This window comes from Anser brachyrhynchus, assembly GCF_964034855.1.
Source record: "Anser brachyrhynchus genome assembly, chromosome: 3".
NCBI lineage: Eukaryota > Metazoa > Chordata > Aves > Anseriformes > Anatidae > Anser > Anser brachyrhynchus.
The window spans coordinates 38,695,860-38,710,730 of NC_137696.1; the positions used below are offsets into that span (position 1 = coordinate 38,695,860).

General features: G+C 35.0%; 1 protein-coding gene across 3 annotated transcripts in view; it reads right to left on the reverse strand.

Annotated features, from left to right (window-relative positions):
* TTC27 (tetratricopeptide repeat domain 27) overlaps positions 1–14,871 on the reverse strand; it is a 113,298-nt gene that overhangs the window by 21,606 nt on the left and 76,821 nt on the right. For all 3 annotated transcript variants that reach the window (XM_080588441.1, XM_080588440.1, XM_080588439.1), the window contains exons 11-13: positions 9,378–9,473; positions 7,102–7,224; positions 854–1,081 (exon numbers count right to left, since the gene is read on the reverse strand). In XM_080588441.1, coding sequence (XP_080444567.1) covers positions 854–1,081; positions 7,102–7,224; positions 9,378–9,473 — 447 coding nt within the window. The remainder of the gene's footprint in view (positions 1–853; positions 1,082–7,101; positions 7,225–9,377; positions 9,474–14,871) is intronic.

Genomic DNA, 14,871 nt, shown 5'->3' on the forward strand with positions numbered 1-14,871 from the left:
AGGGAGTCCTTGTTTACTTTACAAATTATTCACAATTCTGGAAACAATTAATGAATTTTCCTCATGTTCCCTGTATTAAAGAGAATTCAAGAGAATTTAGAGTCACCTGCCCCTCTGTTCTTTGTGCACAGAACATCCCAGAATAGGAAACAATTCATCTCTCTAGTGACAAAACACAGATAGACTTCAGAAGACAGTGATATGCCAATCCACGCTATCCATTTACTCAATCTATTTGTTTGAAACAATTCATCTGAATCTTAAATAGAGCTTCCTGAGCAACACGAAGAGGAAATGTTCACTTTCCTATATGGTCTGGACTGTTTTTCTTGGATTGTCTTTCACTTTAAACTTCCTTTGGATAGAACGGAAAATAAAATGGCATCTCAGCAGAATGTTTCTCAGTTTTGAGCCCTGTAGACCAACTTCTACAACCCTTCATTCTCTGTGAGTCCTCTGGATTTCAGTAAGGCTCCTATCTGAGTCACATATTTTGTTGGCATTGGCATTTCCTGAGACAATAAGGGAACTGAAGACAAGCAAACCATTTCTGTTCATTTTGATGTCTATTCTAAAGGTGTTTTAAAGTTATCTGGAGTTCATTTGAATCAGAACAAGACAGATTCACTAGAAGAAAACACATCTTGTAAATACTGAACAGATTCAGGATATAAGATCTGAGAAGTTGGAGACGTTTGAGGCTTTTCTAAAGCAGAAGCATACTAGTAGTTATGTGGAATGCAAAACAGCTATTTTGACATTTTTTCAGGGAATTACCTTCTAAAAAAGTACAGAATCCTTCAAAACTTAAGACACCAACTAAAACATAGCCGTATTTGTATAATTTCCCAACCTGCATAGGGTTGATCTGCACTGAACGTTCAAAGCACTCCACACATTCCCTGAATTCCCGGTTGCGGAGATGGAGGAGGCCTTTAGAGCGCTGTGCACGGGCACTGCGGTGCTGAGAGAGCTCCCAGGCCTTGTCATAGTACTGGTGGTCTTTAAGAACATCACCAAGCAAACAATATAATCCTGGTGTTTCCTTCTTCTCTAGCTCTCGTCTCAGTATTTCTTCCGCCTGTTAAAGAACAGAGAGAAATCAACTCATTAATTGGGCAATTTATCTTCAGTTAATCACTTATCTGAACAAATACCACTTTAGCACCTTATAATCATCAGTTAACAACTAAGAAATGGGGATAGATAGGAAACAGTATCTTGATCCAACATGGCAAAGATAAAGTCTAGAGAGAATCTAATTCCAATCTGTTCTAAAAAAGAAAACAACGAAAAAAACACACACACAAAAAACAAAAGCAAAAAACAAACCACAATACTTCACGATCATCGTAATATAGTGGCCTTTGGTCTAATGCACGAAGGGAAACATACCCATCAAAGCAAGAAGGAGCCAGATCCTAATTTTATATTTTATGTGTGTATTCTGTATTAAGAGCAAGTATCAGTCTTGGACATCAAACCCACACCTACCTCATGGCAATGCAATATCAGCATCATTAGCATATGTGCAATCCTGTTGGTGTATCATCTGTGGTTTTTACATATCCTAATAAGTATTTGTGTAATGACTAATTTCTTTTTCTCTAATTACTGTTTTCTGAAGACAGCAATTTCCATTCTACTATGCCTGAAAACACGTCTATCTTTAAAAATACATCTATATATAAAAATGTATTTATCTTAGTATTTGAGAAAATATATTTAAACTATGTACAGAATTATGGAAAAGACGACACAAGCTTTGTCTCCCGAAATCTGTTATGGGCTGTTACCAACTTTTAAAAGCTCTTTATCTCACGGTTGCTATCGCACTCTAACAAAAAAATTATTGTTTCTCTTTTAAATAAGAGATAAGTCTGCTTTCTGTGGCTTTTTGAAATGATAAATATGCTGGACAGATTATCTGTTGTTCAGACTGAACTCTTACCTCAGTCCCCAGCTGCAAAAATGTTACATACATAATTCAGCTCAGTATAAATTTTCTATCTGAAAATATCTATTTGAACCATGTGAACCAAGAGATCCAACACAGCCTGCCACGGAATTAGAATTTGATATTGTAACATTAGTTTTTCTTCTATCATAGCTAGTTTATCTAAAATGAAAGCTGTGTTCATCTCTGTATTTAAATGACTGCTTTTCTTACTTCTGTGAGAACTGTTTTATTTCCCATTCACATGATCTCTCAAGAATCAATGTCTGCTATGCAAGTCTTTTGCTCTTCCTCCTCCAATCAGTAAACACATTGATCCAATTTGAAAATCATCTTCTTGATGAAGTGACTTCTTCAAAAGTTTTACTTTGTTTTTGAAAGTTTCAACATATAATAATTTTAACACTTCTCTCTTACTGTAATTTTTGCTAACTACTTTAGTAGGAAAAGTCTGTAAATATTTAAAGTGCACAAATGTGAAGAAGGGAGTATATTGTTTAGATTTGTAAGGGGGAACTTTTGCTAGCAAAAATGGAATCCCATTAAGAAGAAAATTAGGGGATGAAAGATAGGAAAATAACCCCATGACAGGTGTTTTTAAGCGCCTTTGGAACAGCTCTCCAAAGAAGAAGGAACAATTTAGAATTAGCTTACTCAAAGTATTATAAAATATGAAGGCTGTGCTTGTGGACGGTTTGGTCAAAGGACAGTTTGTTTCCTCTTCTCTGCCTCCATTAATTGCCATTACAAGAATCAAGGAACGTGTATTAGCAACAGATGTTTAAGATTTTGTTGTTGTTGTTGTTTTCTAGAGCAGAGAGAACCGAGCACTTTATTACTGCAATAATCGTATTAGGCTCCAATAAGTAAGTTTTTGTTCCTTCCTCAAATAAAGAAAAACAGCTGAAATTTTGCTATGATGTGAAAAATGGAGTTCATACTGCTGCCTTACCTCTTCCTCAGTAGGGTACTCGCAAGCTTAGATTGCTATTTTGTGGCAGTGCTTAGTACCAATCGTACACTAGACCAGAAAGCCAACCATTCACTAATTGCATTTCACATTTAAGAGCATAAAGATATCATGTTCTGGACTAAGCTTAAAAGAATCCATTGCCAATGTAAATATTTCAGCACACAGATAAAACAAAATTAAATAAGCAGAAGTCTGATGTTTTCTACATCTGATTAACTATCTAATCATCTCTGCCATGTTACAAATCTTTATCATACAAATCTTTTAAGGCTAATACAAAGTATCATAACGACAAAGACTGCATTCTCACAACATTTATCATTTGTCTTCTACAAAACCAGATAATACTTTGAAACAGGATTTCTCAATTTGCTATCAATTTACATAGAAAAATATTCCTTTCTCCTAACCTCATAGTAAACTGTTCTCAAAGAACACACTTTTAATCATCGATGAGAACTCTACTGTTGCAAAGAAAAAATCTTATCCTAACAGTAAAAATATTATCAAGGAACATTTTCCATGCACTTCACACACTGTACATAAAAATATAACCACTAGAGATTTATTTTTACTAATTAAATAGCTATTAAATATTAATTCAGATGTTTCATAACTGAAGTTGATATCTAAGCTTTGGTAATAAAAAACAAACCTCTCAATTAAAAATTACCTAAAAATGATTAAAAAAAGAAACTGCATAACTCTTACCAAGTGAAACATTTAATTATGACAACACTGCTTTTCACAGAATTGCCTACACTGAAATGGATAGAAATGCTTTCCCCTTTTCTGCTTGCATGTTATTTGCTAGACTACCAGAGCAGTAGCATGAAGAAGCAGAACAGATGAGCATGGAAGAAAGTGGAAAAAAGGACAGCTTTTCAGTTTTAATTTGTTTTCTGTAACTTCATGGATGACCTTGGGTGAGCCATTTACCCATCTTTCTCAGTCTTGCAGCTACATACAGAGAAAGTAGACTTTGAAGACAAGTAAGCAATGATATATAGTGAAAATCAATCAAGTTCTTGAACCATCTTAGGAACTAATCAGTATAACACTACCTGAGTTCACATCTGGGAAGCATTTCCTTCATTAAAAAGTAAACTTCTGGTATCTTACTATAATCGTGTTGCCCCACTCTAATGTTTTAAGCTGTCTTTGTCATGTTGTAACAAGAAAAATAACTCAGTGAAAGATGGATTGCTGGGTAGGTTGGTCTAAGACCAGGCTGTGTGCCATGCTGTGCCATACTCTGAGGAAATAACGGGGACAGTGACAGGGCTGAAAGCTGTGTTGTACAGCAGAATAACAGCTCTTGTGATTTTGTCAAAGGTGAGCAGCTACTGTGCTCTAGAGCTCCTGTGTGAGAGAAAGGCCTCACTTCTATTGGAAGAACTGAAAATCCACATCCGCAGCTCATCCTCTCTTTTCTTTTTCCTTTAGCAGGGAAATAAAGCCATTTTTAGTGCATTATCTATTTCAGGTGAGGTTGAAGAGACCTCACCTAAACCCAAGAAAGCTGTCTGATGTAAAAAATACTCTCAAGATCTCTGGGTCCCCCTCACAACTAAAAGAATGAAGAGAGAGACTTTTCAACACCAGTTTTCACTACAATGACGGAGGTTAGCATCTGCTTTTCAGGAAGTCTGTTAAAGGAATACAAGTGAATGACAAGGCTACAGCAACCATCAACATACTGCGTGTTCAGATTTTAATACTTTTTTGTTGATGTTTTTCTGTGCCCTGCTTTGCTCATTGCTTGACACTATGATACGCTTCTGTTGACTCATGTTATGATATCATTATTTACTATTTTTGTTCAGATTATGAAACAAGTGAATATAAAGCCATATCTAATAACAGTAAAGGATCCACAAAAAACGTTTCCTAAATGTGACATATTTCTTTTCAAAATTTGAACTGATATATTGCCCTGTTATAACTGAGTGAACTATGCATTTCCAAGTGTATAATGTGGAGTTGTTTGTACCCGTATCTACATCCTCTGTTTTTTGTCAGCACACGATTTGAAAGTGGAGGAAGGAACATACTTCTTTGATGCCTAAGTACGCAGACCAATTGATGTTGCTGATATTTGGCTGTTTTATTAGTTTTCCCAGTATTTTGATTAGATTTTTCAGTATTTAAAATTAATGTTTCCGATATAAAAGCAGCTGTAAGTGAAAAATATGCACAAATTTATTTAACAGAGGTTGTTCTTTTAGGCACATGTATATTACGTTCTTAAATGACATGAACGTCCACTGAAGAATACCTTGCTGTAGTATTTTCTCATGCATTTCAAAAAGAAAAAGTACGATATTTAAAAAAACATTTTTGATAAATACACACAGTTCATCCACTAAAAACTTTCTGATAAGGAGCACAAAGTCAGTCCCCTTGGTGTACGAATAAATATTTCTAATTTTCCAGCTTTTTTGATCTGAAGCTTTTTTTAAATATCACTACTGTTACTTAGTACTTACATAGGCTTTCTGTTTTCAAAGCACAGCACAAACCCTCATTCTGAAAGCATTTCTAAGCAGTTTCCTGTGTCAGATATCCTGTCCTATTCTCTGAGTGCCATTTTCATAACTCCCTAAGGGCAGCTTGTGAATGTAACTAGGACAGAATGAATTTCCAGGAAATGGAAAATATTGACCTCTACTTCTCCACTGTACTGAAAAATTGTGGTATTAGCATAGTACCCCCAAGGCATGCATAATGTGACACAGAATTGACAGCAAGGCATACTTGATAGTTTATAATGATTGAAACCTAGTCATTGGTGAATGATAACAATAATAAAAAGTAAATATGAGAAATTTTGTGTTTTGTCTATTAAGTTATAGCCCTCTATTCAGTAAGCTTAGATTAGTATAAGCAATGTCTTTATAAAGGCATACATATATTTAGTGTTACCACATACCAAACAGAAGAAAACAGCGAGGAAAACAAAAAAGATATTTTTGTCTGAAATTGAATATTTCTGAAAGTTACCTAAATACTGAGAACAATCCTTGATACCATAAGTTCCTGTTACAGTCCGTCTGTGTGAGGGACTGCACCAGAAAGAGAACACAGCTAAACTGACATACAAATAGGCGTTGCTTCCAGGTATCACTAAAATCCTCCTACCATTGCTCTAACTGTAATAGCAAAACAATCAAGCCACTACAGCCTGCTCACAGCATTTTTAAACAATTCTGTCATCTATACATAGATAGATGATGGTTTTTAAATTGTCTTTGCCTGGAGCTGATCACATGTAGCTGCAGCAGTTTTGAAGAAATGATAGAGAGGCTCAGGAAAATACCAACACAGATTTAACACAATAAGATAATGCCTTTTAATCTTATGCCATTTCTTGCCTCAAGTGTTTGATTCTGTAATTTTTATATGTTCACATTAAGTTATTAAATACATCAAGCATTGATGTTGTTCTGTTTAAAGCACTTGTAAAAGCTACAACTAATAGTTGTATATCAAGGGAGAAAGAAAACAGAGATTCCCTCCTGATAAAGCTCCCAAACTCCATCATGAATGACTGCTACAGCCTTCTTTCAATACCCATGTTACACCTCACTGTGCATCTATAGTTGTTAACTTAACTTTCCTTGAGTATTTTCAAGAATCACTATCACCATCTTCTCTCTGAATCTAAACAACAAGCTTTCTTGGGAATTGTTTCAATGTGTTAGATTTAAGTGTCTTCCTGCCTCCTGTGTTATTTATCCACTTCTATTTCATGTAGTCATTATCCCAGATCTTTTGTTTTAGCATTCATAGGTAATAACAGACTCACACGTCATGTGTCCTAAATGGACTTTTCTCACAATAACCCTACATGTCAATTATAAAGTTATTCACTGAGAGAGTGGTTGGGCACTGGAACAGGCTCCCCAAGGAAGTGGTCAGAGCACCAAGCCTGCCAGAGTCTAAAAAGTGTTTGGACAATGCTCTCAGACACACAGTCTGATTATTGGGTAGTCCTGTGCAAAGCCAGGATTTGGACTCAGTGATCCTTGTGAGTCCCTTCCAAATCAGGACATTCTATGATTCTGTAAGATTCTGTAAGGTCATCAGTGCATTGATAGCTCAAGTATGACTGCTTCATATTTCTGTTCCCATTGCAAGACTCTCAGTTGTGAAAACCAGTTTTTCTTACCTTCCCATGCTGTCCTGCTCTTTCATAGCAGATTACTGCATCTTCCCACATTTCCAGCTCCTCATATATCTGTAAGGCAGAGTTGGTGCATCCGAGCTCAAAGAGTAAGCCTGCAAGCTGACGCTGGAAAGATAAGAAATTCCACAGAACTGAAAGAAGGTACATAGTCCTCCTTACATTTTTAAAAGATGTTAGAGGCATTTCTGACATCAACAAGAAGCAGACAGAATATGAAATTACTCTCTTGAAACCCCAAGCTGGAGCCTCAAAAATTTATATACCTTACAAAAAAAATCAATAGAAAAATAATTGCTTTGATTTGACTCCAGTTCATGCCAGTAACTCAACTACTTTGAACTAGTTTACAATACAATATAAAAATAGAAACACACATGTGAAGGATGAATTGAGAGGAGAACTTCCATCCCTTAAGTGAGGCACATGGCCCATGCGGCTGGAGAGCAGCTGCAGCAGTATGTTGGGAACACAGAGTGGGAAACAGCCTAAAGGAAGGCAGTAAAGTTTCTTCTAGCAATGCCCGCCATAGCAATCTGTACCTGTGCAAACACAGATGGAGAAAGGCTCTGAAACAATTGTGCTAGGTACACTGTAAGAAATCTGTAAGTGCCCCAAACAGCCACTGCAAAAGTGCATTAGTTTTCAGTCAAGTCAGTATTGGATTGGGGTTCAGGTTCAACTCGTTAGTTAAGTTCTCCTCACAGATAAACCAGCCTCTTTGTTATTTCAGATCCAGCTATTATTTCAGCGTGCTTAAAAAATAAGAGTTCTTTCAATTTAAAAACAAACAAGGTATGTTTTTATGACTTTGAAAAGTTGTTTTTGGTCTTTTATTTTTTTTTAAGGGGAGATTAAATTCACATATAGGTTTTCATCTCTGAAGAAAGGATAACTTATTTACTGTGGGTAAGATATATACAATCTGGTTTGCAAAAACAAATGAGAACAATCTGTATAAGGACACCTAATTATTCTATGAGATCCTACACAGTGAACCTCTTCAGTGGTTTTGGTGATCCTGAATAGATTCTCTTTAGTTCTGTGTAGATGGCATCGACCTCTCTTTATAGGCTTGGCTTCAGTGTCTGTTACAAATTTGAGGAGTCACCATACACTAACAGATTAGCTGTCAAAAAATGAAGTTGGGTACAGTTCTTTTAAATAAATGCATAAACTGTGAAAGTCTGTACCAAAGTAATTTGTTCACTTAATATCAATTAATTTGAAAAAAATGACTACATTTTCCAGTGTCTGAAATTAAATAAGATTTATGTTTTATGAAATTTAGAGTCAAATTTGGTAAAATTTATATAAGCAACGCTTCTTCATTACTATAACTAGAAAACTACAGTCATCTACCATTATGAGCCCCTATTTTAGTATTTCTATCTTTGGCTTGGAAAATTGGCTTGGATTGAAAAGTGCCACTCTGACAACTGGAAATGAAAACCACATTTGCTAGTTTTATTGCAAATGCCTGTTGAAAGATTGTGTGGAATAATTTGAAAATGCTTGGAGAAAATATGACTGTTAAAGCAACACGCATCTAGGTTAGAAATCAACGGAATAAAACAGCATTAAAAATAAACAATATGCACACCTTTGGAGATAAGTAATGCATATATTTTCTTAAGTTTGTTGTTAAATACAGCATTATCAGATACGACTAGTGTGTACATTTCTTCTCTAGAATGGAATTTATGTTCAAGATAAACATTTTAGTTTTGGAAAAAATCTCCTTTCAAAACTAGCAAAAAAGGGCACATGCAGAAAATAAAAGCTTTGTCAGCTTAAGTGGTTCTTCAATGTACTTTTGTCTCCTGTTTGGTTGCTTTGACCATGATCCACTTCCTGAAAACAACTCAAAGTTAATCATCATTACGGGACAAAGAAAGATGCAAATAATTGTGGTATTAATAAAAGTAGCAAATAGTGATACAATGGAAAGATTATTTTTACATGAGATATGTTGGAAGCTTGTAAGTTTGCTTATTTTTTAAGGACAGAAAATGGAAAATAAAGAAGAACCGCACTACAAGCAATTACTTCCATGCATGACAGAACAAGCCATCTGAAAGTAAAACACTGTAGAACTTGATTTTTTTCCAGAAAAACCTACTGTGTTACGTTACATCTTTTTTTCCACAGTGTTTCAAAGCAAAATCACAGCATACTACCTTGACTTTGAGTCATGCAGTATCAAAATTGATAAGAACTACATATTTTTAAAGAAAGCTTCAAATAAAGTTGATTCATACCTGTATGGCCCAACGTGGAGGCACCTGACAACAGTAGAAAATCTTCATGCGTTCAGATACTGAAGTATTTGCATCCTCAAACTGGTCTGCAAGTGCCTGTAAATGCAAAGCATATTCTGATTTACTATTTACTTAAATTTAATCAACCTAAAAAAAAAGATAAATTCAAAGCTTTAAAAGGATTAAAATCTCTAAGTGCAAGTTAAGAGGAGTAAGAATCAAATTTACAATCCTAAGAGTTGCACAGGAAAATTGTGTCAAATGTTAAAAGTAACCTTGCCTAATGCATTTCAGTTTTATAGCTAGATTTTCACTTCAAAGTAGTATTGGTGTGCTGTAAGCATGAAAATTCTTATTAAAAAAAAAAGACAGAAAGGAAGACTGAGCCATGCTTTCAGAAACACGCTTCTAATATAGAGTAAGTTATTGTGACTTGGAGTGTAATTCAATTCAGCCTTTTCTGCTTTGGTAGAACTCTCTATTTACGATGAAGAAATATTTTCTTCTGAAATCCTTTGAAAGGGAATAACAATGTTTGCATAGCAAAAATGTAGTTAACGTCAGCATTAACTTTTGTTCTGTAAATTCACTGTGAAGGTAATTAAATCAAAACTCAATAGCAGGAAAAATAAAATGTTAAAGGTAGCTAAAGCCAAAAACTTGGTTAGAAATTTTAAGGTAAGTGCACAACTGTCTTTCAAAAAGCCAGACCTCACTAAAACAGCAAATTTAAGGCCAGACTTACAAAAAAGGGAACATTAAATTACTTGCGTTCACATGATTAAACTATGTAAATCCTGCATATAACTTAGACAAAGATTTATTGAAGGATCTAAACTAATCCTCAGAATTTTCTCAACATGGGAAATAAATGCAAAGATTCGCAAACAAAAGGAAAAACGGGATAGGATCTCTCTAAATCTGTTTGCTACCTAACCATATGGAAATGCAAATAATAGTTCTGTAAAATTAAAATAAGCATTTACGTGATTTAAGCTGCAAAGAATTTTCTAACCGCTATTGATGGTAACAACATTTATTAGGCTGCTTCATTCTTTTAGTGAGAGAAATTAGAACAGGCAACAATAATTTAGGCTTTTAAATACATGTTCAAATTCCTAGTTTTAAATACGAATATTTAAAATATTCCATCTTATTCACATTCTGTATCAGAAAATTATCTCTGGAGACCTGTTCCTAGAGATTACACAGAAACCTACCCCTAGAAAACGGCTGAGGTGTATTTGCAAAGAAAGGGACAGACTTAATAAAATCACATTTCTTTACATAGTTCTGAGCAATCCAAAAGGAGACAGATCCAAGTAAAACCTTTCAAGTAATTATTTAATTACAGAGTTTACTTGACTATGAACAATATTAAAAAACTATTCTGCAGTTTAATTATGCTGAAATGTTCTAATACTATGCACAAGCACGTTTTTCTAAATACTGCCGCAACTAAAACTGAGAAATTGTCCAGTTCCTCAGGGCAATCATTTTACAAGGCCAAAGTAGTAAACTACAGTTAGAAATTTCAAAAATAATAATTGCCTAAGGTCTGAACAAAGCCAGAAAATCTCATGTGTGTCCAGTAAAATAACTTTTTTGACGTGAACAAGAGATGGAAGGCAAAGAATCTTTCAAGTCGATCAAATGTTTTGTTCTTGTTTTAGCTTCTCCCTCCCGCCCCCCCATTTCAATTGTTCCAGAGAAAAACTGTAATTCAAAGAAAAACTGTTTTTCAAAAGCAAACAATTTGGAAAATGTGTAGCCATATCTCCTTTCTATGCTTTCTAAATAGAAAGGTCTAACATAAATGACATGTTGTAGGAGAACATGACTTAACAGGTAGAATTCTCCCCCTTTCCCAAAACACTGTGCTCTGTTCAGAGTTCCAACAAAAACTAAAAATATACGTAGAACATATGAATATTATACAATCCTTAAAAAAAAGAATAAGCACTAATGAACTTAGAAGTTATTAAAATCCCTTTTTATGCACTCACATGTTGAAAAAAAAACTTTGATAGTTCTACCTATTAGTGAAGTACAGAAAAGAAGTTACTCAAAAATTACTGAATTGTATGCTTCTGAAATGTGCTTGAAGAAATAAAATTTGAGTTTCACAGCAGCAAGAAAATTAGAACCCTAACCTTATTGCACAGCTGTCTAATCATAAAACTATACATCAAAAAGAACAAAGAAGAACTGCCAAGAGATCTTTCTTTCTCATTAATCATCTGTGTAAACACTGAATCTTTGCACCATAGTCAAAAGCTGTAAGACTTGGTGTCTCAGTTTAACCAAAGTCTCAAATTCCTGCCTTAAAACTTGCTAAACAGAACTAAATCAGAAGCCATCTAGAATTCACAACTCTAAATAATGTATGAGTTCCTTTACATTCACCACCTAATAACATTAAGCTCAACAGATCAACTCCCTCTCCCCGGTTGTCCATGTTACAAACCCTTTTCCCAAGGCTTCAGCTGCCATAGATAAGAGTTCTTAAGTCAAAAAATGCAGTACAGAAAGATACATTAATCCAGTCTGGAGACAACAAAAACAGATGTTTTTGATGTAATTTTTTATCACCAGCAAAGACTACATTATAGCTGTATGAAAGAAGAAAAAGACCGCTCTAGCAACTAAAATTTACTCTCCCCATCTTATTCTCAAGTCTTCATTACGAGGTTAAGAAGCCTAATAGATGCCTATGTTTCGGATAATTATATCACATGACTTCAAAATGATCAAATTAGAGCTTTTATCACTTTACTAACCAGTCTCAGTCTAATCAATTTAGTAATCAAACTCATCTGATAATTATCCACAACTTGACTACAGGTAAATGATTTATTTCAGCTTGGATGTCATTTCCTACTACATATTCTTGCTTTGCTTCTATGTTCAACATCAAATGTAACATCACCATGGTACTGAAGGCAAAATACCTGCTTTAATTTTGAGCCTACCTAAATTTCAATCTCTTTGTCCTCTCCACATCTTTTACTTTTGTGGATGATGGAAGTACCGTTTTTATTTCTAAACCAGACCCTATCTCTGTACTTAATCTCTGGAAATACTACTATTACCTTACAGTTCCTGGTTACTAATATGTCCTTTCCTTTGAGGCATAATCCTATTTGATTTCTCAGCTGACCTACAGCACTTCTCTTAAACTTCTTATTTATCCAGCTGGTCTGAAATCCTGCCCTCAAAGTTTTATCCTTTTCGGTAAAATATAATTTTCAGGTAGCTTTTTGCATCTGAGGTAAATAAATGGCAGACCTTCACAACCTTCCTTCTATGCTTAAGCTCTTTAGACCAGATGAGATTGCTTATTCAGTTTCTCGTAAAGTTGTCCCTTTGTATGTAAAACTAACTACATACATTTTTTTTCTTTCATCTCAGCAGAAGAATCTCCTGATTCAAGCTTATTTAAGGTAAAAATCCCAACACAAACAAACAAAAGCCCCAAATCCCTGCCTTTTGAAAATAGTAAGGTACTCGCTACTTATCAAAGACGTCTTGAAAACAGCATAACACTTTTGTTTGTGCAGCAACTATTTATTTCCAACTGGATCTCTTCCCTCAACAACACCAAAGAAGAGTTTGTCCATAACCAAACCTTACACTGCTGGTCCCAGTAAAACATCTCCTTCAAAACAGTCTTGACCGATAGACAACATTTTATCCATGCAATTTTGTCTCATTTCTTCTTGGGTTTTGATATCATTTATACACAACGTGACTGCACCCCTTTTCCATTTACCTATCTCTTCTGACAACCACATTTTCAATTTCAGTGTTCCAGCCACAGTTGTTCCACCTCACTTCTTTCTTGATTTATGCCAAAAGAAATCTGATACTGTCATACGTTTTGCTTTCTCACTATCACCCTGGTCCAGCACGTACTACTCAACTCCTTAACTCCTGGCAAACAGAAGAGAATGAACAGATGAACTTCAGAGAATGAACTTCCAGTCTCTCCTATCATGGAAACACCAGACGTACAACCTCTTAATGGTGCTCTTGGGATTCTCGAGTCCTTTTTCTTTATTTTCTCCTAAATGTGATGACTTCTTAAAATCCCATACACCAGCCTGACCTCTCCATGCTCTGCCTAACTAACCATTTCCATTTTCCTGGTCCTTCTTCTGTTTATGTCCATTAACTCTGTATATGTTTTAAAATAAGCAAATTGACCTCACAGTTCTACTGCTCTTATATTCTAGCTGTTCCCTTCAGTCCATGCTTCTTACAGTAATTCTCCTGCCAGCTGTGTGTTCTATGGGTAGGTTTATTTAGCGTATGTCAACAAATCCTTAGAAAACTATGCAGTCTCCTTAGTGTTTTCCTGCTTTACATCATAAAAACACCATGCTTCAGCATTTGTATTAATAACTGATGGTTACAGTTTGTTCATAAGCTTTGCCAAATGATACTTCATGCAAATTAATTTACTCAAACATGATGGAAATACCACAGCTTCTGTATCCATCTCTGTATTTTCCTCTGCTTTGTCCCACTTCCAGTGCTACTCCCCAGCATCAACATCATCCATCCTTTACAGGGGAAAAAAACGATTAACCCTCCAACAAATTCTCTTCTTTTGCTCAGCTTCCATCCTCTTGCTTAGGGTACTACCAGCCCTTTCTCAGGCTTAGTAGTTAACTATTTAATACCAGATACCATAAACAGGAAGCTTTCCCTTCAGAACTCCACTGCAAGAACTGTACCCAAGAAACACAAATACTACACTTAGAAGTAAGATGCTGTTAACGAGCAAACTGAAAAAAAAACTCTCCATAAAGAACAAAGTCTATACTTTCCTTACTAAATGTCCAGACAAATATGTATCCCATTTTATTACTCTGCTTGCTGAGCTCATGAAAACCATAAACTGCACAGCAGTGAAACCTAAATAATTCTGTTTCCCTAACACCTACCTAGTCCCCCATTCTGCAAAAGTATACTAGGAGTATGTCAAAAATTAAATACAACCTCAAGGAAGAAAGTAGGTTACAAATGCAAAGAATTAAATATACAGAATAATTAAGGTTTCCCATATTTTTCCTTCCTGTGAATAAAATCAGATATAGTACATAAAAAAAAAAAAAAGGAATAAGTATTTTAGTAGTTTGTGGATATGTAATCTCATTGAGTTACACTCTTTTGGTAAACATACTTTACAAAAGCAACAAATCATGTTTACAATCCAGACAAACTTGTTTCAACAGCTCTCAACCCAAGAGCTTCTGAAAGCAAGACCATTGAGACATAACCAGACTTCTGAAATCCAATGGTCAAAATAACTTCATCATTCAGTGAAGTAATACCAGAAATCATGAAGCAATAAAAACAGATTTCATACAACAACACAATGAAGTTTTGTGTAATGGGAGAGAATAATTTCTTGTTGATAAATATGAATATAATGTGGAAAAAATGAAAACAGTTGAGATTAGTCTGAACTGTGAGATGGAGATAATGG